This window comes from Dromaius novaehollandiae, chromosome 23, assembly GCF_036370855.1.
Source record: "Dromaius novaehollandiae isolate bDroNov1 chromosome 23, bDroNov1.hap1, whole genome shotgun sequence".
Lineage (NCBI taxonomy): Eukaryota > Metazoa > Chordata > Aves > Casuariiformes > Dromaiidae > Dromaius > Dromaius novaehollandiae.
In genome coordinates this window covers 9,134,237-9,157,425 of record NC_088120.1, presented here as the reverse complement: position 1 = coordinate 9,157,425, position 23,189 = coordinate 9,134,237, and the positions used below count along the sequence as shown (strand labels likewise).

General features: G+C 75.2%; 1 protein-coding gene across 5 annotated transcripts; it reads right to left on the bottom strand.

Moving 5' to 3' along the window:
• COL16A1 (collagen type XVI alpha 1 chain) lies at positions 1-22,248 on the bottom strand. Of its 5 annotated transcripts, none has more exons than XM_064525193.1 (69): positions 22,093-22,248; positions 19,592-19,701; positions 17,845-17,907; positions 17,603-17,720; positions 16,172-16,295; positions 15,817-16,092; positions 15,655-15,735; positions 15,314-15,448; positions 14,728-14,781; positions 14,264-14,299; positions 13,803-13,829; positions 13,526-13,588; positions 13,378-13,419; positions 13,257-13,301; positions 13,025-13,060; positions 12,601-12,663; positions 12,349-12,393; positions 12,170-12,265; positions 12,028-12,066; positions 11,480-11,524; positions 11,196-11,231; positions 10,961-11,077; positions 10,837-10,872; positions 10,678-10,713; positions 10,513-10,587; positions 10,339-10,392; positions 9,959-10,075; positions 9,817-9,852; positions 9,583-9,690; positions 9,300-9,422; positions 9,172-9,225; positions 9,057-9,098; positions 8,829-8,864; positions 8,488-8,541; positions 8,324-8,392; positions 8,161-8,214; positions 7,989-8,015; positions 7,821-7,886; positions 7,607-7,660; positions 7,454-7,507; positions 7,313-7,366; positions 7,129-7,173; positions 6,921-7,028; positions 6,542-6,577; positions 6,330-6,410; positions 6,204-6,248; positions 5,806-5,850; positions 4,232-4,285; positions 4,092-4,145; positions 3,849-3,902; positions 3,689-3,733; positions 3,552-3,605; positions 3,425-3,460; positions 3,180-3,242; positions 2,951-3,022; positions 2,722-2,775; positions 2,588-2,632; positions 2,440-2,484; positions 2,297-2,350; positions 2,161-2,214; positions 2,011-2,061; positions 1,773-1,862; positions 1,617-1,652; positions 1,239-1,283; positions 966-1,154; positions 819-885; positions 567-743; positions 402-479; positions 1-296 (listed from the first exon to the last, which is right to left on the bottom strand). In XM_064525193.1, the coding sequence occupies exons 2-69, from the start codon at positions 19,668-19,670 to the stop codon at positions 100-102; spliced, it is 4,743 nt and encodes a 1,580-aa protein (XP_064381263.1). In that variant the 5' UTR covers positions 19,671-19,701; positions 22,093-22,248; the 3' UTR covers positions 1-99. The 5 variants fall into 5 exon arrangements, with proteins under 5 accessions (XP_064381263.1, XP_064381262.1, XP_064381264.1 ...); XM_064525192.1 differs by lacking the exon at positions 22,093-22,248 and adding an exon at positions 21,163-21,290; XM_064525194.1 differs by lacking the exons at positions 5,806-5,850; positions 22,093-22,248 and adding an exon at positions 21,163-21,290.
• Between the last annotated feature and the right edge of the window lie 941 nt (positions 22,249-23,189).

Below are 23,189 nucleotides of genomic sequence, written 5' to 3'. Positions count from 1 at the left end.
TGGGCCGAAAAGTCCCTTTACTGACACGGGCAGAGCCACCCGCACACGCACACGCACACGCCACGCACACGCCACGCACACGCGCGTGCCCGGCGCCGCTCAGCCGAAGGGGCCCTTGACGCTCTTGGGCGGGAAGAGCGGCTGCTCCAGCGGCAGGGCGCACTCGGCCGGGCTGCACTGCCCCATCTTGCCCGGCTGCCCCGTGGCGCCCGGCGGGCCGGGGACGCCGGGGACGCCCTGCTGCCCCACGGGCCCCGGCGGCCCCATCTTGCCGTAGCCCGGCGGCCCCTGCGGACCTGGGAGGGGAGAGAGAGAGACGGAGGCAGAAGAGGGACAACATGGCGGCGACATGGCTGCGACATGGCAGCGACATGGCGGCCGCGCGGCGGCGGGGGGCTCACCTGGGGGCCCCGGCGGGCCGCTGTCCCCCATGAGGCCCACGCCTTTCTCCCCCTTCTCGCCCTTGGCGCCCGGCTCGCCTGCGGGGCACACGGAGCGGGGCTGAGCGGGGCCAGGCCGGCACGGTGCCGCCGTCCCCCCCGTCCCCGTCCCCCCCCGCCACCTACCTCGGGCACCCGGCACCCCTTGCCGCCCCTCTCGGCCGATCTGCCCCGGCATGCCCGGGGAGCCGGGGGGGCCCGGCCGGCCCGGCAGCCCGTCCTTCCCCGGCGGGCCCGGCCGCCCCGGCGACGCCACCATCTCCACGGGGAAGTGCATGCGGGAGGTGTAGTAGGCCATGCGCTCTGTGGGGACACGGCGTCCGGGTCAGCACGGCGGCCTCGGCCCCCCCCGCCGTCCCCCCCCAGCCGAGTCCTCACCCTCAAACATCTTGCTCAGCTCCTGCCGCACGAACCGCTTGATCTCGTCGTAGTTCATCGCGTCCGCCTGGAGAAGGAGCGGAGGGGAGATGGCCGCCGCGCCCCCCCCCCGCCACTCCCGCCATGCATCTGCCCCCGCTTCCTCACCATCATCCCCGGGGGGCCCGGCAGCCCCGGGCTGCCCGTCGGACCCGGCATCCCGGGGGGGCCCCTCTCCCCGGCGGGGCCCCGCGGCCCCACCAGGCCCATGGAGCCGCTCTTGCCCGGCCCCCCCGGCGTGCCGGCACGGCCCTTCTCCCCAGGGTAGCCCCTCTCGCCAGGCGATCCAGCTTCACCCTGCAAGAAACCGGGAAAGAGCAAGGCGGGATTCGGCACTGACCCCGCTCCGGGCCGCCCCGCCACGGCCATCTCGCTCCTCACCTTCTGGCCGGCCGGTCCGGCGGTGCCGGGCTTTCCCGGGGGGCCCTAGGGAGACAGAGCAGTGGGGTGGCAGGGCCGGCCGCATCCTGCCACCGGCGAGGCCGGAGCGGCGTCTCCGCCGTCCTCCTCCTCCCATGAGCGGGATGCGGGGGACGGGAAAGCCCGGCTGCGGCGCGGGGAGCGGCGTCCCTCCGGCTGCGGTGGCACGCGGCGCCCCGCGGTACCTTGGCGGGGGCCGGAGGGAGCCGCTTCCCGGCAGAGGTCCGGCGGCGGCGGGAGGCACGGAGCAGCGGCGCGAGTCCGCAGGAGCAAGCGCAGCGTGCGGGGAAAGAGCGAAAGCGGAGAGCGCGGCGCGGCCGGAGAGCCGCGCTCCAATACCTCTTTACCGACCGGTCCGTCGGGTCCCTGCTCCCCCTGGGAAAGCAACGGGAAATGTGAGATTAATCCAGGTCCGCCGTGATGTCTTCCTGGGCTGTCTGCACGCCCTCACCAGTGCTCCCAGCACCGTCCCAGCGCGCCGTGCCCGGCACTCACCGGCGGTCCAGGGTGTCCTGGCGGCCCCGGCTGTCCCGGCATCCCCGGCAGCCCTCGGTCGCCCGTGGATCCCCGCTCGCCCTTCAGTCCCTGCGGAAGGGGCAGGAGGAAAGCGCCGGGCAGGCGGTGCCGGCCGCGGGCTGCGGGGAGCGGGTCCCCCCCGCGCCCGTCTCCCTCCCCTGCGGACACGGGGCGGGGGGGGACGGGTGCCGGCCGTGCCCGGCGGGACCCTACTCACCACTCCGGCGAGGCCGGCGGGGCCCGGCTGGCCCGGGCTGCCCGGGGCGCCCTGCAGGGCAGAGGAGGCGGCGTTGGGGCTGGGGGAGCCGGGCCATGCCGGCCCCCCCCCCCCGGGGGGTCACTCCCCGCCGGGGCGACTTCAACTTACGATAAGTCCCGGAGGTCCCTGCCGGCCTTGGGGTCCCATGGGGCCGGGGTCGCCCTGCAAAAGGCAGCGGGATGAGCGGTGGCGGCGGCGGCGGCGGCACCGGGGGCTCCTGCGGGCTCCCGCCCCCCCGGCTCACCTCTGCTCCGGGCCGGCCCGTGCTCCCCGGGGGGCCGGGCTTGCCGCAGTCGCCCTAGGAGGACAAACGGATGCCGTGGGCAGGGGGGCCACGTCCCCGGGGCGGCCACCGCGCTGCCACCACCGCCACCGCCGGCTGCTCACCTTGGGTCCCGGCAGCCCCGGGTGGCCCGTCTTGCCCTTGAAGCCCTGCGGGGAGGAGGGAGGTCGGCGGGGCCCCCGCGAGCGGATCCGGACCCGCAGCCTGGCCGCCTCCCCGTGCCCGGCCCGCACGGACACGGGCGTCACTCACCGGCGGACCCATCATCCCTGGCGGCCCGGGGGGGCCGGGGTCACCCTGGGGGGACAGAGCGAGAGGCGGGTTGGAGCCAGGGGTGGGGGGACGCCGGGGCATCCACCCTCCCGCCGCGGGAGCCGGCGCCTCACCCGCACTCCCGGCTTGCCATCCTTGCCGTCCAGCCCTTCCACGCCGGCGGGGCCCTGCGGGGCGGGAGCAGGTTTCGGAGCGCCGCTCGCCCCGGGATGGGGCAGTGCTGCCGGAGGAGCCGCGGGAACGGCTCCCGGGGCAGCGGGAACGGCTCCCGGGGGAGCAGGGTCATCCGGCACCGTCACACGGCGCTGCGATGGCTGGATGCCGAGCGGCGGGAGGCCTTACCTGGATGCCCGGGGGGCCGGGGGGGCCGGGGGGCCCCGGCATGCCCGTGGGGCCGCGCATCCCCTCGCTGCCCTGCAAGAGCCACAGGAAAGAGGCCACGGTGAGGGGCATCGGGACTCCGCCGGTGGCGGAGCAAACTGGAGCATTGCTGCGTCCTGGGGACCCCGTGGCACGGGGACCCCACGGAGCATCGCCCGTCCCCATGCGACCCTGGCCGCGTTGGACTCACCTTCTCGGCCGCGGGCCCCGGTGGCCCCGCCGGGCCGACTTTCCCCGGGAAGCCGGGAGGCCCCTGGGGAGAAGAGGGATTTTCAGCAAGGGCCGGGCGCTGCGGGGGGAGAGCCGCCCCCCGCGCTCCCCCCAGGCTCATTTTAACTGCGCAGCGCATGCCCACGTCTGCCAGCAGCATCCCCATTCCCGCGCCGCGGGGCACCGGGATGCTGGCACCACCGTGCCCCCGCGGGACCCACTCACCGGCGGCCCCGGGAAACCCGGCTGTCCCTGGAAGCCCTGCGGGGAGAGAAGAGCGGCAGAGGCTGGGGGCCGGGGCGGCCCGGGGCCGGACGAGGCGCGGGGGCACAGAGCCCGCGGCGGTGCTCACCTGGTCGCCCTTCTCCCCGGCGCCGCCCGGCAGCCCCCGCTCGCCCCGCGGCCCCTGTGGCGGAGAGACGGCGGCTGAGCAGGCGGGGGGGCACCGGGCCGCCCCCCTCCTGCCCGCGGCCGCCGGGCATCACCTACCGCTGGCCCTGTGGGGCCGGGGTTGCCGTCCAAGCCGGGGGGGCCCTGCGGGGGGAGAGGAAAGCAGAGCTCAGGGGGACGCGGTGGCGGCAGGGCTCAGGCACCACCAAAACCCCGGCCGGCCGCGGCCCCCGCTCCCCGGGCGGCCCCCGGCACTCACCGGCTCCCCTTTCTCGCCGGGGGGGCCCACGTAGCCTCGCTCGCCTTTGCTGCCCTGCGGGAGGAAGGAGGTGGAGGAACCGCGGCAGGGGCTGGGGACAAGCAGGGCACACCGGGGACGGGGGGGCAGCGGGGATGGATGGGGCAGGGCGGGTGAAGGGGGCACGGGGGACACGTGGGACACGGAGGTGGTGCTGCCGGTGCTGGAGGGGCCCCCGTGCCCGGCAGGGACGCATGTACTCACGGGAAGGCCGGGGGGGCCCGTGGCGCCCGGGTACCCAGGCTGCCCTGGCGGTCCCTGCGGAGGAGGAGGAGGAGGAGGAGGATGCTGAGTGGCCCAGCCCGGCGCCCACGGCCCCCTCGCCGCTTCGCCCCGGCACTCACCAGCTCCCCCTTGGCTCCGGCGGGCCCGGCGAGGCCGCGTTCGCCCTGGAGACCCTTGGGAGAGAGAGCGGAGCTGCAGCGGGGGCTCGGGCAGCGCGGGGGCTGCGGGAGCCCGGGCACGGCCCGCCGGCGGGCACCACCTCTGCCAGCCCCATCCTGCCCCGGGCCGGCGCCTCCGCACGCATCCCAGCCGGAGCACCGGGAACCAACCCGGATGGTGCCCGGCCACTGCCTCCACCCGCGGCTGCACGGGGACAGGGGCAGCAGCAGGGCCACGGCACCGTGTCCCCCCCGTCGGGGCGCGGTGCAGCCGCGCAGGGCTGGACGTCCAGGCTCGCTCCCCGCCGGAGCGCGGGGCTGCCGCCGCCGGTGCCCCCCTCCTGGCCCCTGCAGCAGCCGGTGCTGCGCGGGGCTCAGCACCAGCCCGGCGTCGCGAGAGCGCCCGGGGGGCTCCCCGCAGCGCGGCCGGCCGCTGCCCACGGCGCATGCGGCACCGCAGCCCGGACCGCTCCGGGAGGGCGCCGGGAGCCCCGGCCGGGGGGGGTTAGTGGGGGTTACGGGGTGCCAGCGTGGTGGGAGGCTGCGCAGGACACGCTGACACGCCGCGGAGCGACGACCCGCACAGCCCGTGGTGTTACGGTGCCGTTAGCGGACAAGGGGGCGGGAGGGGGACGCGGCCGCCGCGGCGGGGGCCTCCGCGAGCCGGCCGGGGGGGCACGGCCTCCCCCCTGCCCAGGCGGCATCCCCCACCGCCGGCTCAGGTGGAAACAGCACGATGGAGATGAGGATGAAGATGATGATGAGGACGAAGATGAGGACAAAGACGAGGATGAGGATGAAGACAAGGACGAAGACGAGGACGAAGACGAAGATGATGGTGGATGCGGGGTAACCCCAGAAGAGGTTGGAGGGAGGATGAAGTTGAGCCCGGGCAGCTCCAGCTCCACGGGGACATCATGGGCTTCCTCGCTCCGGCCGGGAGCGAGGAGGGAGCCTTGGAGCAGGCGGGAGGGAGGGCGTCGGTGCAGCCCGTGCCACTCGGCAGAGCAGCGCCAGGCATCGCTGCGCCGAGCAGGTCCCGTCTGGCCGAGGCTGAGCTGGCCCCGGGGACGGCCACCAGCCCCAGTGCCACCACCAGCCCAGGGCCCGGGGAGGCCAAGGGAGGCGACGGGGGGAGCCGGGGCCGGAGGGGGATGGAACGGCCAGAGGTGCCTCCCGGTGCGGGGAGCTCAGGCAGGTCATTCCCGGGGCCCAGGACCCCAGGACAGCCAGGAGCCCCTCACGGAGATGGAGGAAGAGATGGAGAGCAGGAGACGGACGTGTGGGAGCAGCAGATGGACACGTGGTGGCAAGAGATGGACATGTCGGAGCAGGAGACGGACATGTGGGAGCAGAAGATGGATGTGTGGGGGCAGGAGGGGAGGCGGGAGCCGGGCGGGAGGGGAACGGCCGTTCCCGGGCCGGAGCCCTGGCGCGGGGCGGGTGCCCGCGGGGGGCTGGGAGCGGGGACGGGGGCACAGCCAAACCAAGCGGCAGCGACAGACGGCACCGAGCAGAGCCGTGCTGGTCCTTACGGGCAGTCCGGGTGCGCCCGGCGTTCCGGGGAAGCCTGGGGGGCCCTGAGGGGAGAAACAGGCAGGTCACAGGCTGGAAAGGGCCGCCGGGAGCCGGGGCTGAGCCCTCGGGGCCGGGGAGCCACGCCGGCACCGCTGCCGGGCGCAGCCGCCTCTGCCGCCGGCTCTGAGCAAGCGGGCTCCGGGGTGGGGGGGGGCAGCGCCTTCGCCTCCGTCTCCAGACTCGCAGCAGCCGGCGCGGGGGGACAGCCGTGGCCCTCTGCCCATCACCGCGGCGTCGGGGCGGGGGTGCCCCCTTTGATGACTCGCAGCCAGGGGACAGGGAGGGGGTCCAAGCCCCCTGCCCCCCAAGTCGCTCCCCTCTCGCACGGGCGCGCAGCCCCACGCCGGGTACTTACGACGGGCCCGGGCGGCCCCGGGGGTCCCCGCAGTCCTGGCAGGCCCTGGGGGGAGACGGGCGCAGTGAGCCGTGGGGGCCCCCGCGTTGCAGCCGGGAGCGAACCCGGCCCCGGCGCAGCACCTACCTGCTCCCCTCTCTCGCCGGGGATGCCCGGGCTGCCCGGGTGCCCGGGCTCGCCCACGCAGTCCGTGTCGGGGCTGTCGCCCTGCGGGGAACGGAGCCGGGTGAGGAGGCACCGCCGGCGCTGCCCGAACCCCGCCGCAGCCCCGCCGCGGGCCTAACGCCGCCCCCCGCCCAAGCCCCGCCAAGCCCGGGCCGGCGGCGCGGTTCACTCACCCGGGCCTCCTCAGCGCGCGGGAACTGGGCAAAGCACTGCAAGAAACGCCGAGAGTCACCGGCGGGGCTGCGCCTGCCTCGCGGAGCCCTCGCAGGCCATGCAGCCCCTCGCAGCCCGCCGCCCCCTCCCCGCAGCCCCGCGCCGCCGGGGCTCCCTCTCCTGCCCTCTCCTCCTGCGCTGCGGCTGGAAAACGGGCAAGCGCGGGCAGCCCGAAGAGCAGCGCGGTGCCAGCCAGCACCCCGGGCATGGCATGGCCAGAGCGTGCCCAGCCGCGCATGCACGTGCCGCGTTGCACCATCGCTGCGCGGGGCCGCGGGAGCATCTCTGCCCCGGCACCCCCCGCCCGCGCATCCCACCTGGGCACGGGCGAATACTCACGCGGGCGCAGCTCTCGCTGCCCGGGGCGCCCGGCATGCCCTGGTCGCCCTTCTGCCCGCCGGGCGCCTGGAAGGCGGCCTGCAGCTGCACGCAGTCCCCGCAGAGGGTCTGGGGGGAGCGGGGGGGTGAGCGGGGCTCCGGCATCGCGCGCCCCGGGGGCACCGCACGCCCCGGGGACCCCCGCGGGCCGGCGTCCCGCCGCTCTCACCTTCAGCACTTCCATGTTCCTCTCGGCCACGACGGCCAGCGGCCCCTGGGAGGGACACGGAGGAGGGAAAGGGTCGGTGTGCGGGAGAGCATCCCGCGAGCTCCGCCGGGAGCACCGGGAGCACCACCGGGAATACCGGGAGCGCCGCCGGGAGAGCCGCGTGCACGGCGCTGCCGCTACCTACCAAGTCTCCAGCGGGGCCAGGCAGCCCCGGCAAACCGTTGTGTCCTGGGATGCCCTAAAGCCGAGGAGAAAGCCGGAATAGCGAAACCTCCTGCGAAAAGCCGGGCGGGATCGGCCCCGTTCTCCCTCTCGCCCCACTCACCTGGCGTCCCGGGGCGCCGGGGGGGCCGGGGGGTCCTGGGGCTCCGGGGGGACCCTGCAACACCCCAAAACACAAGGAGAGAGAGGGGGAGGTGAGGGGGCGCGGGGGGGGGCACGGGCAGGCGGCTGCAGCGCTCGCAGGGAAAGCACACACCTGGGGGCCGGGCGCGGGCTGCCAGGACGTCCCGGTCCAAAGTCCCGGCGCTCCCTGGGGTCCGAGAGAAGGGGACAGCGTTCAGCGGGGGCCAAGCGGAGCCGGGGGCGCGGGCGGGAGCCGGGACCGGGGCGGGCAAGCGGCCGGGGGCGGCGGAGCGGGGGGCGGCGGGCGGCACGGCTCGGGCGGGCGCCCGTGGGCGCTCGGGGCTTACCGGCATCCCGACGTGGCCGGCGTCCTGCCGGGGGCCGGGCTGGCACGTGCATTCGCCGGCGTCTCCCTGGAGGAAGAGGAGGGTGAGGGCGGGGAGGAGGAGGGGGCGTCCCGCCACCCCCCGCGGCACAGGGGTACGGCACGAACCCGAGCGCCGGCGCAGACTCACCTTCTCGCCGCGAGCGCCCTTCTCTCCCTGCGAGGGGCAAAGGCAGAGAGGCGGCTGAGCCGGTGGCCCCCGCCGTGCCCCCTCCCCGTGCCCGGCCCAGCTGAGCGCTGGGGCACGGGGAGCCCGGCGGCACCCGGAGGCATCGCCTCCCCGCCGGCGCATCCGTACGTACCGGCGGCCCGCTGGACCCCGGCACCCCCGGGAGCCCCCGCTGCCCTTCGTGGCCCTGCGAGGAAGAGGAGAGCAAGGAGCGCGTGAGGATGCTCCCAGGATGCACGGAGCGCCTGGGCACGGCAAGCGAGGACGGTGATGCCCACCGGGAAGGCAGGACCTACCGGTGGCCCCGTGACGCTGGTCCCTGGCGGCCCCGGGGGGCCCACGGCGCCTTTGGGCCCCGGAGATCCCTGCGGAGACGGGAAAGCACGGCTTAGGGGTGACCCGGCACAGGGAAAGGTCTGCGCACAGCTCCAGCGCCCGGCACAGCAGGGCGGTCCCTTACCTTGGCGCCTTTCTCTGCCGCCGTCCCTGGGGGTCCTGGGGGTCCGGGGGGGCCCTGGGGAGGGGAGATGGCATTAACCCCCCCCAGCTACGGGACAGCCCATGGCCACCCCGGTGACCCATGCGGGACCGGTGACAGCCCGCGCTGTGCCGGCCCCCTGCAAACACCGACACTGCGCAGCAGTGACCCGGCACTCCCTGCTCCGGCCAGGATTACGCTTTCACCCCCTGCTCGGGGGGCTGCATGGGAAAGACCCCCCCCCTTCTCGCAGGAATTGGCACGCTGCAGCCCACGGCTTGCAGAGTTGGGACGTACATTGGGGAGCCCAAAATGCCACTTACGGGTATCCCAGGTGGTCCGATCCTTCCGGGCTCTCCCTGGGGAACAGAGGGTGCATGAGTGCAAGAGCCGGCTGAGCCACCTCGCACGGCACGGCACGGCGTTGCACGGCATGGCACGGCACAGCCTGGCATTGCACAGCCTGGCATTGCACAGCCCCCAAAGGCTATGGGGCAGGCTGGGGGGCCAAGCCGGAGCGGGCACCCCGGGCTTGCCCCCCGTGCACTCACCTGCGGGCCCTGCTGGCCGATCCCCCGCGGGCCCGGCTCGCCCTGCAGGGACAGAGGGGGGGTGAGCGGCGCCGAGGGCCCCCCCACGCCCCGGCCCCACGGGGCCCCCACTCACCTGCAGCCCCTTCAGCCCGGCGGGGCCCTGAATCCCGGGCAGCCCCGGCTTCCCCTAAAACACAGGCGGGTCAGCGCGGAGGCACGGTGCCGGCGGGGCGCGCGGCACCGCGGGCACGGGGCACTCACGGGTCTGCCCGGCTGGCCGATGCCCGGAGGGCCCTGGTCCCCCTTGGCGCCGGGCTTCCCGGGGATGCCGATGATGTCCGAGAACTCCCCTTGGAGCACGGGACAGGATTCACAGGCGTCTCCCTGGAAAGGACGGAGTGGAGCAGGGAGGTGGGGATGGGCAGGAGGACGCGGGAAGCGAGGGGGACGGGGGTCCCCGATGCAGCTGTGGGGGACGGATGGAGCCGGGCGGTGCTGGGCGCCGGGGGCCCCACACAAGCCCCCCCAGCCCGCGGCTACTCACCTTCTCGCCTTTGGGCCCGGCCGGACCGCTGATGCCGGGCTCACCCGGCAGCCCTGGGACACCGGCGGTGCCCGGGGTGCCCGGGTCCCCGGGGCTCCCTGCGTCCCCCTGGCAAAGAGAGGGGATGAGGCTGGCAAAGGGCAGGGGCACATGTGGTGCCCCACAGCCCCGCATGCCGGGGGGGGGGCTTGCAGCCCCCAGGCTCCCCCGGGCAGCAGCCGCTGCCCCTCTCACCTTCTGCCCTGGGGGGCCGGCGTCGCCGGGTTTGCCCTGGGGAAAGGGAGGAGCGGGTCAGGCCAGGGCATCCCCGCGGCACCCAAAACGGGCACCCCACGGCCCCAGCCGCACGGCTGCCCCACGGAAAGGGGCCACTCACCGCTCTGCCCGGGGGGCCAGCGCTGCCCGGCTGCCCCGGCGGTCCGGGCACGGCCACCGCCGTGGCGGCCCCTTGGAGGGCCTGCGGCACAGGCGGGCACTGCCCGCACGGCTCGCCCTGCGGAGGGGGGACACATCCCGGTCGGAACGTGGCCGCAGGGGCTGGAGCGCGGCGGGCTGCTGCCCGGGGGGGTGGGAGACGCGGCCCCTACGGCCGGGCCCTGCCGGGGCGCGTGCGGCTGCTGCCGGGCCGGGGCTGCTCTGCCCATCTCATGACTGTCCCATGCAACGAGTTGCACAGGTCTCAGCTGGGCTTCCCCAGTCGGCAAACAGCCCAACGCCCTGGTGGGACACGCAGCCCCGGCCCCCTCGCAGTCTCACCTTCTCGCCTTTGAGCCCCCGGGTGCCCGCGTTCATCCTGTCACCCAGCGGCCCCTGCACGGAGAAGGCAGCGCAGGGCTGAGATGCAGCGTGGCCCCCACCGCGCCAGCCCGGCCCCCCATGCCCGCCCACGGCCCCGCTCACCCATCCGCGCCGCCCTGGCCGCATACTCACCGGCGTCGGCCCCGGCTCGGCCTCGCGCAGCAGCGCGGCCAGGACAGCGGCATCGCACGGCGTGCACGAGTCGCCCTGGGGGGGGCAAGGTGGGGGCACGGCTCAGGCGGGATGCCCAGTGCCGTGCCCCGGGCGGTCGGGATGGACGGACGGACAGACACTCACCTTCTCCCCTTTTATCCCGTTGATGCCGGGGTCTCCCTGGGGAGAAAGCAGAGGGGCCGGGCAGCCGGGGCTGGGCCGGGGGTGACGGCCCCCAGGGCCGTCTCACCCCCCCGGCACCACCCTGCTCCGGCGAGGATGCTCGGCTCCGGCACCACCTACCCTGTCCCCTTTGGGTCCGGCTGGGCCGGGTCTGTCCTGCAAATGGAAGAACCAAGAGGGAGCGTTGGGTGCCGCTCTGCCCCCCCCCGGCCCCACGCGCCCCCCCCACGAGGCTGGCACTCACCGAGACGCCGTCCCGTCCCGGCGCTCCGGGCTCTCCTCGGGGTCCCGGCTTGCCGGGGAGCCCGGCGGCGCTGAGCATCCCCGGGGAAGCGGCGGGGCACGGCTCGCACGGCTCGCCCTGCCGGAGCGGCAACGGTGAGACGCGGCCCCCGGCCCCCCCCCGGCCCCGGGGACAGACGCCGTGGTGGAGGCGAGACGTGGCCGGGCCCCGGGCCCCCCGCGGCCACTGCACCCACCTTGTCTCCTTTCGGCCCCGCACCGCCGGGGCTGCCCTGCGGGAGGAAAGCAGGAGAGGGCTGGTGAAGGCACCGGCTGCTGCCGAGGGATGGGGGCAGCTGGAAACCCAGCCCGGCCCCCCCGTGCCACCCCAGTCTGTCCTCCATCCGGGCAGGGACGGTCCCAGCCGCGCACAAGGACGGCACCCTGGCCCCCTCCACGCCCAGGCTTGGTCCCGCTCCCACTCCGGCCGAGCGGCCTCGATCCCGAGCCAGGAACCCATCCCTGCCCCTGTGGTACTCACGGGCTTCCCGGGGGATCCACCGGGTCCGGGGGCTCCCGAGCTGCCCTAGAGCCGGGGAGGAGAGAGCCTGAGCCCGTCTGCGGGGGCGCGGGACAGACCTCCCGGGCCGTGGCGGAGCGGCTCCTCCCCACCTCCGAAAACCAGGCACCGGTGCCAGCACCCGCCTCCGGCCCGCTCCCGCTCCGGCCCCTCCGGGGCAGCCCAGCACCTGCCCGAACCCGCACCGGGTGCCGCAGCATCCCCGCGACCCCAGCGCTGCCCTCCTCCCCCTGGAAAGTGGGTCGCCGGCCCCCCAGGCAGAGCCGGGGCCACCCAGCCGGGGCTGGCCGGGATGAGGCTGCCCGAGGCCAGCGGCAGCGCGAGCAAGCGTGACTCAGCCGGGGAGGATCTGGCTGGGGATGTCCGGGATGCTCCGGCCAGGGATGCTCCGGCCAGGGATGCTCCGGCTGCCCGGCGCGTGCCCCACCGCCTCCCGCGCCCCGGGCACCGCTCAGGCTCGGCTGGGCAGCACCGGACCCAGCTGCAGCCCCGCGCGTGGCCGGACTCACCTTATCCCCCTTGGGACCCGGGGGGCCACCAGGGTCACCCTGTGAGGGGGAGAGGACGGCGTTAGCCCCACGTCCGCAACCCAGCCATACTCCGTGCGGAGCCAGGGACGCGTCGCAGGCGCAGCCCCAGGAGCATCCTTACCGGCTTCCCCGGAAAGCCGATCCCCGGAGATCCCGGCTTCCCTGGTGGTCCCGGCTCGCCAGCCAGCCCCTCGGGTCCCACCGGGCCTGGGTCACCCTGCGAGGCAAAGCTTTGGGTGCTCGGCGCAGGCGCTGCGCTGGGCACAGGGGGCTCCGGTGCCTCCCCGAGCCCCCACCTACCTTCTGGCCCTTGGGTCCCACCACGCAGATCTCTCCGGGACGGCCCTGCCGGGGAGGGAGCGGGGTGAGCACTGCGTGCAGCGCCGTGCACATGGGAGGGAGCAGGGCGAGCGCTCTGCCCGTGCCGTATGCAGCGCCGTGCACACGGGAGGACGACAACCCACGCTCAGGAGCCAGGGCAGCGCCTCGGGAGCGCGCTCAGCCCCCCAGCTCTGGCTGCCCCACAGGCGGGTGCTGCAAGGTGCTACTCACGTCATGGCCTGGGCGGCCCGGCTTGCCCTGGAGCCCCCCGTCGCCCTTCTCGCCCTTCTGGCCCTGCGAGAGCCGGACGTCAGCCAGGGCTCGGCCCTCCGCAGCCCCCGGCTCCCCGGCCCCCGCAGCCGCAGCCCTGCTTTTGCATGACCCTGCTGCCCCACAGCCCCTTGCTGCTGCCCCACGGCCCTGGCACTGCTGCCCCACTGCCCTGTGCACCACTGCCCCACAGCCCCTCGCTGCTGCCCCACGGCCCCTGCAGGTCCCGGGACGCAGCACGCTGCCTCCCCCGTGCCCCCATCTCCCGGCTCCGAGCAGGTCCGTCCCCTCAGCGAGAGCAGGATCCCGCTGCCCGGACACCCCTGCTCCAGTGGGGCAGACGCCCTCCCGCACCCCCGCCTCGCGCCCGGGGGGCCACAGTTACCTTCTGCCCGTCGGCGCCGGTGGCCCCGGGGATCCCCTGCGTGCGGCAGAGACGGCGGCGTCAGCGGGGCCGCGGATGCACCGTGCGGGGGCCACAGCACGCTGCCCGGCCCCGGGGCCCCCGGCGCCACGTGGCACGCAAATATTTCCACGCCGCCGGGTAAACCTGGCCGCGGCGGAGCGGGGAGTCGGGACCCCCCCGGCCCCGGCCGGGCGCCGCGAGCATCGCTTACCGCGTCTCCGCGCTGCCCCTTCTCGCCCCGCGGGCCCTCGGCGCACTGGGGACAGAGAGGTGGGGGGTGAGGGGAGCGGGGCGGGAGGGGGGGCCGGGGCGCCCGGCGGGGGGGTCCTCACCTGCACGGGGCCCTCGGGGGCCGTCCGCACGCAGTCGGCGCCCTGCGGGGAGAGGAGGCGGCTCAGGGCGCAGCGGTGCTGCACCGCGCCGCAGGCAGCGGCCCCGCGGCAACACGTCCCCCGCGCTGGGACCCGCGGGGACACTCACGCGTTCGCCCTTCTCGCCCTTGGCACCGTGGGTGCCGGGCAGGCCTCGCTCTCCCTTCCCGCCCTGCAAGAGAGGAGGGTCCGGGCTGGCGCACGCCGGGCACCGCGCACGCACGGGTGCCCCGCTGCGGACGGGGAAGCTCCGGGCATGGGGATGCTCCCGGGGGACGGGGATGCTCCAGGGGACGGGGATGCTCCGGGCAGGGTGGAGGGTCTCCGCAGCCACGTCCCCGCCGGAGGTAGGCTCTGCGTGTCCACAGGGGCGAGCACAAACCTACCTTTGGGCCCGGGGGACCGAGCGTGACCTAGGAGGAGAGGAGACAGGCGTCACGCGGGGCCCTGCGGTCCCTGTCCCCCCCCCGCTGCGCGGCTCCGGCTGCAGGTTGCCATAGGAACAGGCCCACATCTGGAAGGCATCAAGGACCTTCCCCAGGCTGCCAGATGTTCCCCGGGACACGGGCCAGGAGGAGCCGGAGATGACCGAGCTGCACTGCCGCCGCTGCCGGTGCACGGGGACGTCCGCGGCACCGGTTCGAGCAGCAAAGCCCCCGCGGCACCCGGCACGGCCCCCTCGCTGCTGCTGAGGGTGCAGGGGCACGTGGGCTGGTGCCCCCGACCATCCCCTGGCCCGCGCACGGGTGGCAGAGCTGGGGCCAAAGCAGGGACGTCCTGCCGGCAGCAGAGGCCGGTGCTGCCCGGGAGAGATGCACGGCACGGCGCGGCACGGCGCGGCACTTACGTTCGCTGAGGCCGTCTGCGGCGAGCAGGGCGGGCACTGCAAGAGACGGAGCCGCCTTGACGCCTCCTCGCAGCAGCCCCGCGCGCGGTCACGGCTGCTCCCGACCCCGCGGGGCCCCGGCCAGCACCGAGCCGCCGGGCGGAGAAGCCCGGAGGAGCGTGCACGGCCCTGGAGGCACGGAGCCGGCACCCCGCACGCGGGGGACGTTTCCCTGCTCCGGCTGCGCTCCAGGGCAGCGCAGAGGGAACAGAGAGGCCCTGGGCCGCGGTTGGGACATCTCCAGCAGCGGCGGAGAGACACGGGGGCCTTTGCTGCTGCACGGGGGAGTGGACAAGCCGCTTTGTGACTGTGTCCCCGCAGCTCTGGCAGCAACCAGAGAGGCTGCGGGCAGCGGGGACCGAGCCAGCACGTGGCACAGGGACCGGAGCAGCCGGGCTGGGACGCCGTCTGCCCCCCGCCCTCACCTTCTCCCCGTGGTCACCCTTCAGGCCGGTCTTCCCCAAAACTCCCACCGGCTCCTGCGGAGAGAGCAGAGCACCCAGGGGTGCATGAGCACCTCGCTGAGCACCCAGGGGTGACACCTGCCCATGCACCCACCGGTGACAGCTCGCGGGACACCCACGGGTGACGCCTCCCCCAGGTGCCCAGGGCAGGAGCCCCCAGGGATGGACCCACCAGGAGCCTGCAACCCGCCGGGCTGGAGCCTGCGGGGGCTGCGGGGGCTGGCGGGACGCGGGCAGAGCCCGGCGCCGGCGCATGGCTGCGAGGAGCCTTCCCTTCCCTTCCCTTCCCTCCCCTCCCCTCGCTCCCCCGCCTGCCACCGCGCTCCCCCCGCCGCGCTCCCCCTCCTCGCGCCGGGCCTCGCGGGCGGTGGAAAATGTGAGGCAGGGCTTTTCCAGGGGAGGAATCAACGTGGCTTTGTGCTCCGCCGCGCCGGCCGGCCCCGAGCCCCGCCAGACGCCTGCACAGGGGCCGAGCGAGGACCGCGCCGCAGGAGCCGTGCTGCCCGGACCCCCGCCGCCACCCCCCCCCCGTGCCGCCGCCCCTCACCCTGGCGCCCAGCGGCTCCTCCAGGCAGAAGCAGCGGGTGTACACCCTGCCCTCGGGCTGCGGCGAGATCTCGATGAGGTTGCTGCTCTGCATCAGCTCCGCTTGCCGCCGCGTCTTGGGCGCTTCCGCGAGGCACTGCCGGCAAAGCGAGGGGCTAGCGGGGGCCGGGGCCGGCATCGCCGGGGCGAGCGGCACGTGCACGGGGCTGCACCGTGCCCCACGCTGGCACCGCCTGCAACGCTCCCTCCGCAGCCCAGGACACGCAGGGAGGCTTTGCCCGCACCGTGCCTCAGTTTCCCCTCTGGGCGCGCGCGGGGCGCCGGGCAGCGCCGAGCACTCACCCCGCCGGCCGAGATCTCGCAGCATCCCTCCTGCCTCGCCAGCGCCGCGTCGCAGTAGATGTGAGCCTGCTGCAGGTCGAACTGCGGCGGGGGCAGAGCGGCGGGGTCAGGGCGGGCAGCGCCGGGCGCCACGCCGCCGTCCGTGCCCCCCCCCGCACTCACCCGCACCGGGGTGCCGCGCACGGCGTCCAGCCCCAGGAAGGCGTTGCCCTCGGGCACCAGCGCCCGCCGGGGCGCCAGCGGCTTGGAGGAGATGTAGCCGCAGTCGACGTGGATGGAGGCCGCGTGGCTCTGCACGCTCAGGGCCACCTTGTGCCACCGGCCGTCGAAGAGGGAGGCGACGCCCTTGCCCGCGAAGACGGTGCTGGTGAACGCGTCCCCCGGCGCCCGCGCCTGCAGCTCGAGGCTCCTCTCGGGGCCGTGCAGCGCCAGGGAGAGCTGGGCAGAGAGCGGACGCCTCGCACGGGGCTGCGGCACGCGCCGCGGCCGGGCTCCCGCGCCGCCGGCCGCCCCGTACCTGGGGGTAGCCCTGGCGGTCGGTGGCCTGGAAGAGGTACCAGTGCTCCCGGGTGCTGTTCTTCTTCAGCAGCAAGGTGAGGACGAGCGTGAACTCGGCGGGCAGCCCGCGCGGGAACACCTGCCTGCGGGGCGGGCGTCAGCGGGGCGCCGCGGACCCCCGCCCCGGTCCGTCCCCATCGCCGGCACCGCGGCCGGCATGGAGCATCTCTGCCCCAGGGCCCGCGGCCCCCCCAGCTCCAGCCTCCGGCCCCGGCGCCGCTGCCGCGAGCTGGCAGAGCGGCGGCCGGCTCAGACGCACGGGAAGGAGCCGAGACGGAGCCGCGCATCCAAGCCCCGAAGCGGAGGCCTCCTTCCCAGGTGGGTCCGTGCCCGGCTCGCTCCGGAGCTCCCGGGCTCCTGGCCCCACTGGAAATATTTGCTTTGGGCAATGGTGCTGCTAGCGGAGGAGAGGCAGCTCTTGGCCTCGGCTCTGCCGTGCCAGCGGTTTTCCAAGCCGCTGCTCTGGAGCGGGACCAGGGTGGCCGCGTGGGGAGCGGGCTGGACCCTGCGGTCCCATCCGCACTCCGGGAGCTGGGGGCACCCACGGGAGGCCACGCAGGGTGGGCAACCTGACTCCCACGGCCAACCGAGCGGGACGGCACAGGGCCGCTCGCCGCATCCCTCCCCGCGCCGAGCCCTTCCTGCGGGCTGGCACCCGGCCGCCGTGGGCACCCGGCCAACGGCAACACCAGGCTGCAGCATCCGCCGCCGAAAAGCCGTCTAAGGACTTGGCTGCGGGGGCCGGGAGCCAAGGCTGGATCTCCTTCCTCCCACGCTGCCACCCGAGCATCCCTCGGGAGAGCCCTTCTTCCCGGCTTTCCCTGGCGCCCGCCTCCGGGTGCCCCGGGGGCGGCAAACCGGAGCCTCTAGCAAGCAGCTTCCTGCGCCGCCCCGAGGATGAGGAGTCACGGGCGGCCGGGCTGGGACACGGCGGAGAGGGGACGAGGCGGTGCTGGGGCCGGGCGGCTCTCCCGGCGCACAGCCGCGGCCCCGGCGAGCAGGGCAGCCCCCGCTCGGAGCAGCGCAAAGTTTTGAGCCGCTCGTCTAGACCCGAGCGAGCGGCTGCCAAGCCGGGGGAGCAAACGCGGCGCGGCGGTTGCGTAAGGGCTGGCCACGGCCCAGCTGAGCCGCTCCGGCCCCCGATTCACTTTCGAGGAGGAAGGTGGCTTGGACGGCGCTGGGGCTGCACCACCGACGGCTCCGCGTCCCGGCCCCGGCTCTGCCCGACGCCTTTCCCGCGGGAGCCGGGCGCGCTCCAGCCCGGCCTCCGCGGCGGGAGGAGGGCAGAGCCCCGCGCGCTTGCACGGACGTGCACATCTGCACAGCAGCTGGCCCTGCCCCGGCGGCGAGGTGCCCCGCGCTCTGCGCTGCCCGGCCGCCCCGCACTCACCGCGTGGGCTGCACCAGCGGCACGGCGCCCAGCCGCAGGATCAGCGGCCCCTTCGGGTTGCGGATTTTCTTGACGGACGGCATCTTCAGCAGCTCGAACCTCTTGACGAGGTTGAACCCTGCGGGGCGGAGAGCGGGGCTGAGACGGGCCCGGGCGGCGGCGGGGGCCGAGGACCGACGCTCTCCGGACAGCCCGGCCCGGGGCGGCAGGTCGCGGTCGGGGTGCCGAGGGGCTCTCCTCACCCGTCACGTTCTCATACTTGTCCCCGTGCAGATTCTCCTCCTGCAGCCGCGGACACGGCTCCCCTGCAAGGCAAGCGGGCAGGTCACCGCAACGTCCCCGCGCTGCGGCCGGACAGGGCGGCTGGGGTCCCGGGGGGGGCAGACCGCGCAGAACCCCCCAGACCGGGGTCCGCGGGGGCAGAGCGGAGCGGGCAGGCACGGCTCCCGCAGCCCGCCATGCAATCGGGCTCCCGCTCCTCTCAGCAACCCGCCTGGATTCGGGAAGGGCCCAGGGCCGGCGCCGGGGACACGCGCCTCCCGCCAGCGCGACGGCCCGGGAACGGGGACAGGCAGGAAATGCCGCATCAGTCACGACCGCCGGGGAGCTGCTCGCGACGGCACTCATGTATTTATGACTTTAGCAGCAATCCTCCTCCTCCGCTGGATGCTACCAGATGTTGAGTGGCGCAAGACGGAGGAGGAAACACGGGGATACCGACAGAGGAATTGTGTTTGTCTCCATGCACATCCCAGCCCTGCAGCAGCCACGGCTGTTGAACAGTTCGCCTGTCTCAGCCTGGCGTGTCGGGTGTTGCTGGAGGACGGATCCGGGCTTGGCCCCCCGTGCTGCTGCCCTCTCCCTCTGCCCAGCACAACGCCATGGCGCTTCTCCCCGGAACTGACCACTCGCTCGCGCGCTGACAGCAGCTGCGCAGCGCAGCACCCGTCGCCCCCGGCATAGCCCACACGCCACGGGGGGCTGCGGCAGCGGTTGCAGGCGTGACAGCAGGCCCTGCGGAGCTCGTGGCCCCAAAAGCATGGCAGCAGGGAAGCAAAGCGCAAGCGAGGGGAGTGCAGGAGTCCCGGGGCTGCCCCGGAGGCCTGCGGCCCGTGCGAGGAGGGGGAGGACTGTGCGGTGCTGAGACAAGCCCCAGGCGGGACGTTTCGCTGCCGGAGACGGCGGGCCGGGGCAGAGCTCCCTCGCGGCGGCAGTGAGATCATCGGCAGCCGGGGCGGCGGACGGAAAGACGAAGCATAAATCACCCCGGGTGCAGTCGCCTCTCACGTCTCTCCCGGCCCCAGCGCCGCTACCTCCCTGCACCGGGGCAGCCGCGCGCGGTGCCGCGCACCCGCTTTGGTGGAGGCCCCGTGCCCGGGAGGCGCCGGCCGCCCACGCCGTCGCGTGGCCGCCGCGGGGGGCCGTGCCGGGGGCGGCGCTTGCCGGCGGCTGCTCCGAGCCCCGATGCGGGGCCCCGCTCGGAGAAGCGGGATCTTGGCCGCGTGCAAACACCAGACCCCGCCGAAGGGGCTGCAACTGCGGACAACCCCCAGGCCGCCCCGGCACAGCCTGATGCAAGCAGGGCCTCGCTGCTAGTGGCTCCTCCCAATCCTCCGACTCACCCGGAGCCGCGGCCGCTCCGCCGGGCTCCCCCGCGGGACCGAGCCCTCCGCACCGCCGGAGCGGCTCCCGCGCCGGGGACCCGGCTGGCACACGCGCTGCCGGACAAGAAGGCACCGCGGAGCCGGCTGGCGGCTCTCCCCGGCCAAGTCTTGCATGGCCAGAGCCAAGCAGGGAGCTGCTGCGTGCAACCCGCTGCGTGCAACCCGCCGCTCACCCCGCTGCAACCCGGCGCCCGCGGTGCCCCGTGCCCAGCCTCGCCTCGCCCGTCCCTCCGCTCCGTCCTCGCCTGGGACTCAGCGACAGGCAAGCTGGGAACCGCTCCCGTACCAGCCCGCGGACCCACACCGTGCCCCCCGGTCCCCTTACCTCCGGCGGCCGAGGGCGGCTGCTTCCCCGCGCAGGCGCTCACCAGCCCAGCGAGCGCCAGGGCCCACAGACCCCTCATGGCGCAGCGGCTCGGGGGTCTCGCCAGCGTCCTGGATGGGAGAGACGGGCAGGAGTGAGGCGCCCGGGATGGGCGGCACGCCAGAGAGGGTGCGCGGATGGGCACCGTCTCCCCAGGCGCCTCTTTAGCAGCTGCAGCTTCCCCTGGAGAAGGGACATTTGCGGGATTTGCCTGTCCCCAAAGCGCATCTCCTTTGGGAGAAATGGGAAGAAACGGGCCCGGGATTGGTGCCTTCGCGACGAGGGAGCCGGCACGCGGGGAAGCCTCCCGGGCCGGCAGCCCCGGCTCTGCCAGGGCCCCACACCGCGCGCGGCCCCCATATTGCGGGATCCCCCAGCTCTTGCAAACGCACAGAGCGAGCCCCAGGGCCCAGCGTTTGGGGGTCAACCGACCCGCCAACCCCAGCATCCAGATTAACCCCCAACCCCCTGGAAACACGGGGCTGAGCGACGCCGGGGCAGACCCCACGCCGCCCGCTCGAGAGCCCCGCGGGAGGTTTGAGCCCCCGCTGTCCCGTCCCCTGCGGACGCCCGGGTGGCCAAGGCGCCGCGGTCACCCCTACCTGGCCCCGCGCTTCCTGCCACGAGGCAAGGCAGGGCCGCGGCAGCCGCAGCCGGCTGCCACGACGGGACGGCCACGCTCGGCCCCGGCCGCCGCAGGGGATGCACCGCTGCAGCCCTCGCGGCCGGCGGTCGGGGGGCTCTTGTGACCAGGGCCCCCGGCTCTCCCCTGCCTGCAGCCAGCTCTGCCCCCCCGGCTCTCCCCTGCTTCCGCATCCCGGCTCCCCGGCTCGCCTGCCCCGTCCGCAGCTCCCCTCCACCCTCTGCGCCCCGTGCACCTCCCGGGCCCCGCGGCCCGTGTGCCCTGCTCTCCCACCACACCGGTTCCCTGCTCCTGCACCCCCGCTGCTCCCCCCAGCTCCCTGCTCCTGCACCCCCGCTGCTCCCCCCGGCTCCCTGCTCCTGCACCCTCCGCTGCTCCCCCCGGCTCCCCCAGCTCCCTGCTCCTGCACCCCCGCTGCTCCCCCCGACTCCCTGCTCCTGCACCCCCGCTGCTCCCCCCGGCTCCCCCGGCTCCCTGCTCCTGCACCCCCGCTGCTCCCCCCGGCTCTCTGCTCCTGCTCCTGCCCCCCAGCTCCCCCAGCTCCCTGCTCCTGCACCCCCGCTGCTCCCCCCGGCTCCCCCGGCTCCCTGCTCCTGCACCCCCGCTGCTGCCCCCCGGCTCTCTGCTCCTGCTCCTGCCCCCCAGCTCCCCCAGCTCCCTGCTCCTGCACCCCCGCTGCTCCCCCCGGCTCCCCCAGCTCCCTGCTCCTGCACCCCCGCTGCTCCCCCCGGCTCCCCCGGCTCCCTGCTCCTGCACCCCCCCGGCTCCCCCCGGCTCCCTGCTCCTGCCCCCCGGCTCCCCCAGCTCCCTGCTCCTGCACCCCGGCTGCTCCCCCCGGCTCCCTGCTCCCCTCGGTCCCCGCAGCTCCCCGGCCGCGCTCCGGCCTCACCTGCGCGGCGGCGGCGGGGCTCGGCGGGGCTCGGCAGCGGGCGGCTCCGCGCTCCGTGCGGCGGCGGGGCGGGGGCAGCACCGCGGGTCCCCGGCAGCTCCGCCGCGCCGCCCCCGCCGCCTTCCCCGCCTCCCTCCGGGGGGGCCGAGCCGCCCCCGGCTGCCGCCCGCCCTCCGCCGAGGGGACTGCGCCTTCCCTGCCGGCGAGGGGGGGACTCGGACCCGCCACCCCCCTCTCCTTACCGCCGTCTTCCTCCCTTCCCCAGGGGGGCTCGAGCCGGCAACCCTCGGCCCTTCCTTCCTCCCCCCCCCGGGGGCACAACTCCCCACGGCCCGGTCCCCACGCGGGGGGCCAGCTCTGTCCCCCGCTCCGGTCCCGGTGCCGGAGGCGAGCGGGGCGCCCCCTCCCCAGTCTCTGTGCAGCCCCCCGGGACCATCCCTGCCTCCTCCCCGGGGACAGTGGGGCACGGAGGGGCCGGGAGCAGGTGCTGCCCGGGCAGCTGCCCCTCGGGAGAGGGGGTGTCCGGGGGCCGGGACCCTCCCGCCGCTTCCAGGACGCCTGGGCTCCTGCCAGGCCTGGGCGAATCCTCCGCCCTCGGGTGTCCCGGTGCCCGGCTGAGGCGGGGGAGTCCCCGGGGTGCCGGGTGGCTCGGGGACGGGGCTCCCCCCGCACCGCCAGCAGCCGAGCCGCCAAATTCCCAGTGCCGGGAAGTGGGAAGCCGCCTCTCCGACCGCACCGCGGCCCTGGCAGCCCCGCCACGGCATGGCTGGCACCCGGCCCGGCTCCCGCCGGAGCAGGCTCGCCGGCTGCCCGGGGCTCCGGCGGGGAGCAGGCAGCCGCGGCCCCCCCGTGCCGGCCTGGGGGCTCCGGAGCGGCCGCGGGTTTCTCCGGAGCCCGGCCCCTGCCTCCCGTCTCCGGGGATGCCCTTGCCTGCTCCGCTGCCCGGCTCCGGCGCCCCGGCAGAGACGGAGGCACCGCTGCTGGCGATGACCCTCTTCCCGCTTCCAAGGGTTTTCCTGCCGGGGTTGGATGGGGAACAGAGAGAGGCGAGATCCGCCTCAAACGAGCAGCGAGGGCGGGCGGGGGGGAGGCGCAGCGGCCCCCGCCACGTCCAGGCTCCGCTGAGTCAGGGAAAGGGCCCAGCCTCCAGGATTCCCGCGCGGAAGAGGCCACCACTCCGAAATGGCAGCGGAGCGATTTTCCAGCGGCTGCGCCGAGCGGGAGGGCGCCGAGCCAAGAGGGCCTCGCCGGGCCGGGGGGGCTGCGTCCCGCAGAGCCGGTGCCGGGCACGGGAAGGCCCCGGGGAGCGGGAGCTCCCGGCTCAGCCCCGGCCTCCCGCCGGGATGCGGCCGGCCCTTGGCTTGCAAGGGCCGGAGGCTGCGGATGCTCCGCTGGGAGCCGGGAGCAGCAGCCCGGGGACGGCACGGGCGGCCCCGCTCCGCCGCTTCCCTCTCCAATCATGACAAATCCATTTACACCGCAGCTTCGCGACCGCGCGCTCGGGCCGCACGCGTCTCAACGACTGCACTTTAATTAACACCCGATATTTGTTCAGCCGGCAGTAAATAAGCCGTCGGGGGCAGACGGGGCGAGCGCCGCTCTCGACACGCACGGTTCGACGCTGCCATTTATTCTGCCGACGGCCCAACAGCGCGCTTAATCCTCCCGCTAGCTGCATACTGTAGTAATTAAGGGTAATTAAAACAAGTCGATGTGAAACGTAACCGAACTTTCATAATCCCTTTTTTTCCGACAGTTATTCACCCCATGCTGGTCTGCGGTTAAGGCTGCCCGGCGGTGATGAACGCGGCGCGTGAGCACGAGATGGATGTGTGCACGGCGCAGGCGGGCGCCGATGGGGCGCAGGGCGGGCGGCACGGCCCGATGAAGGGCACCCTCCTCATCCTCATGCCTCCTGCAAGCGTGGACGTGGCCAGCAGCTCCTGGGATCCTCAAGCTCGGCCCCAGCAGGATCCAGAGCCCGAGGGGAAACTTTATTGAAGCCTGGGGAGGAGGCTGGGCAGAGC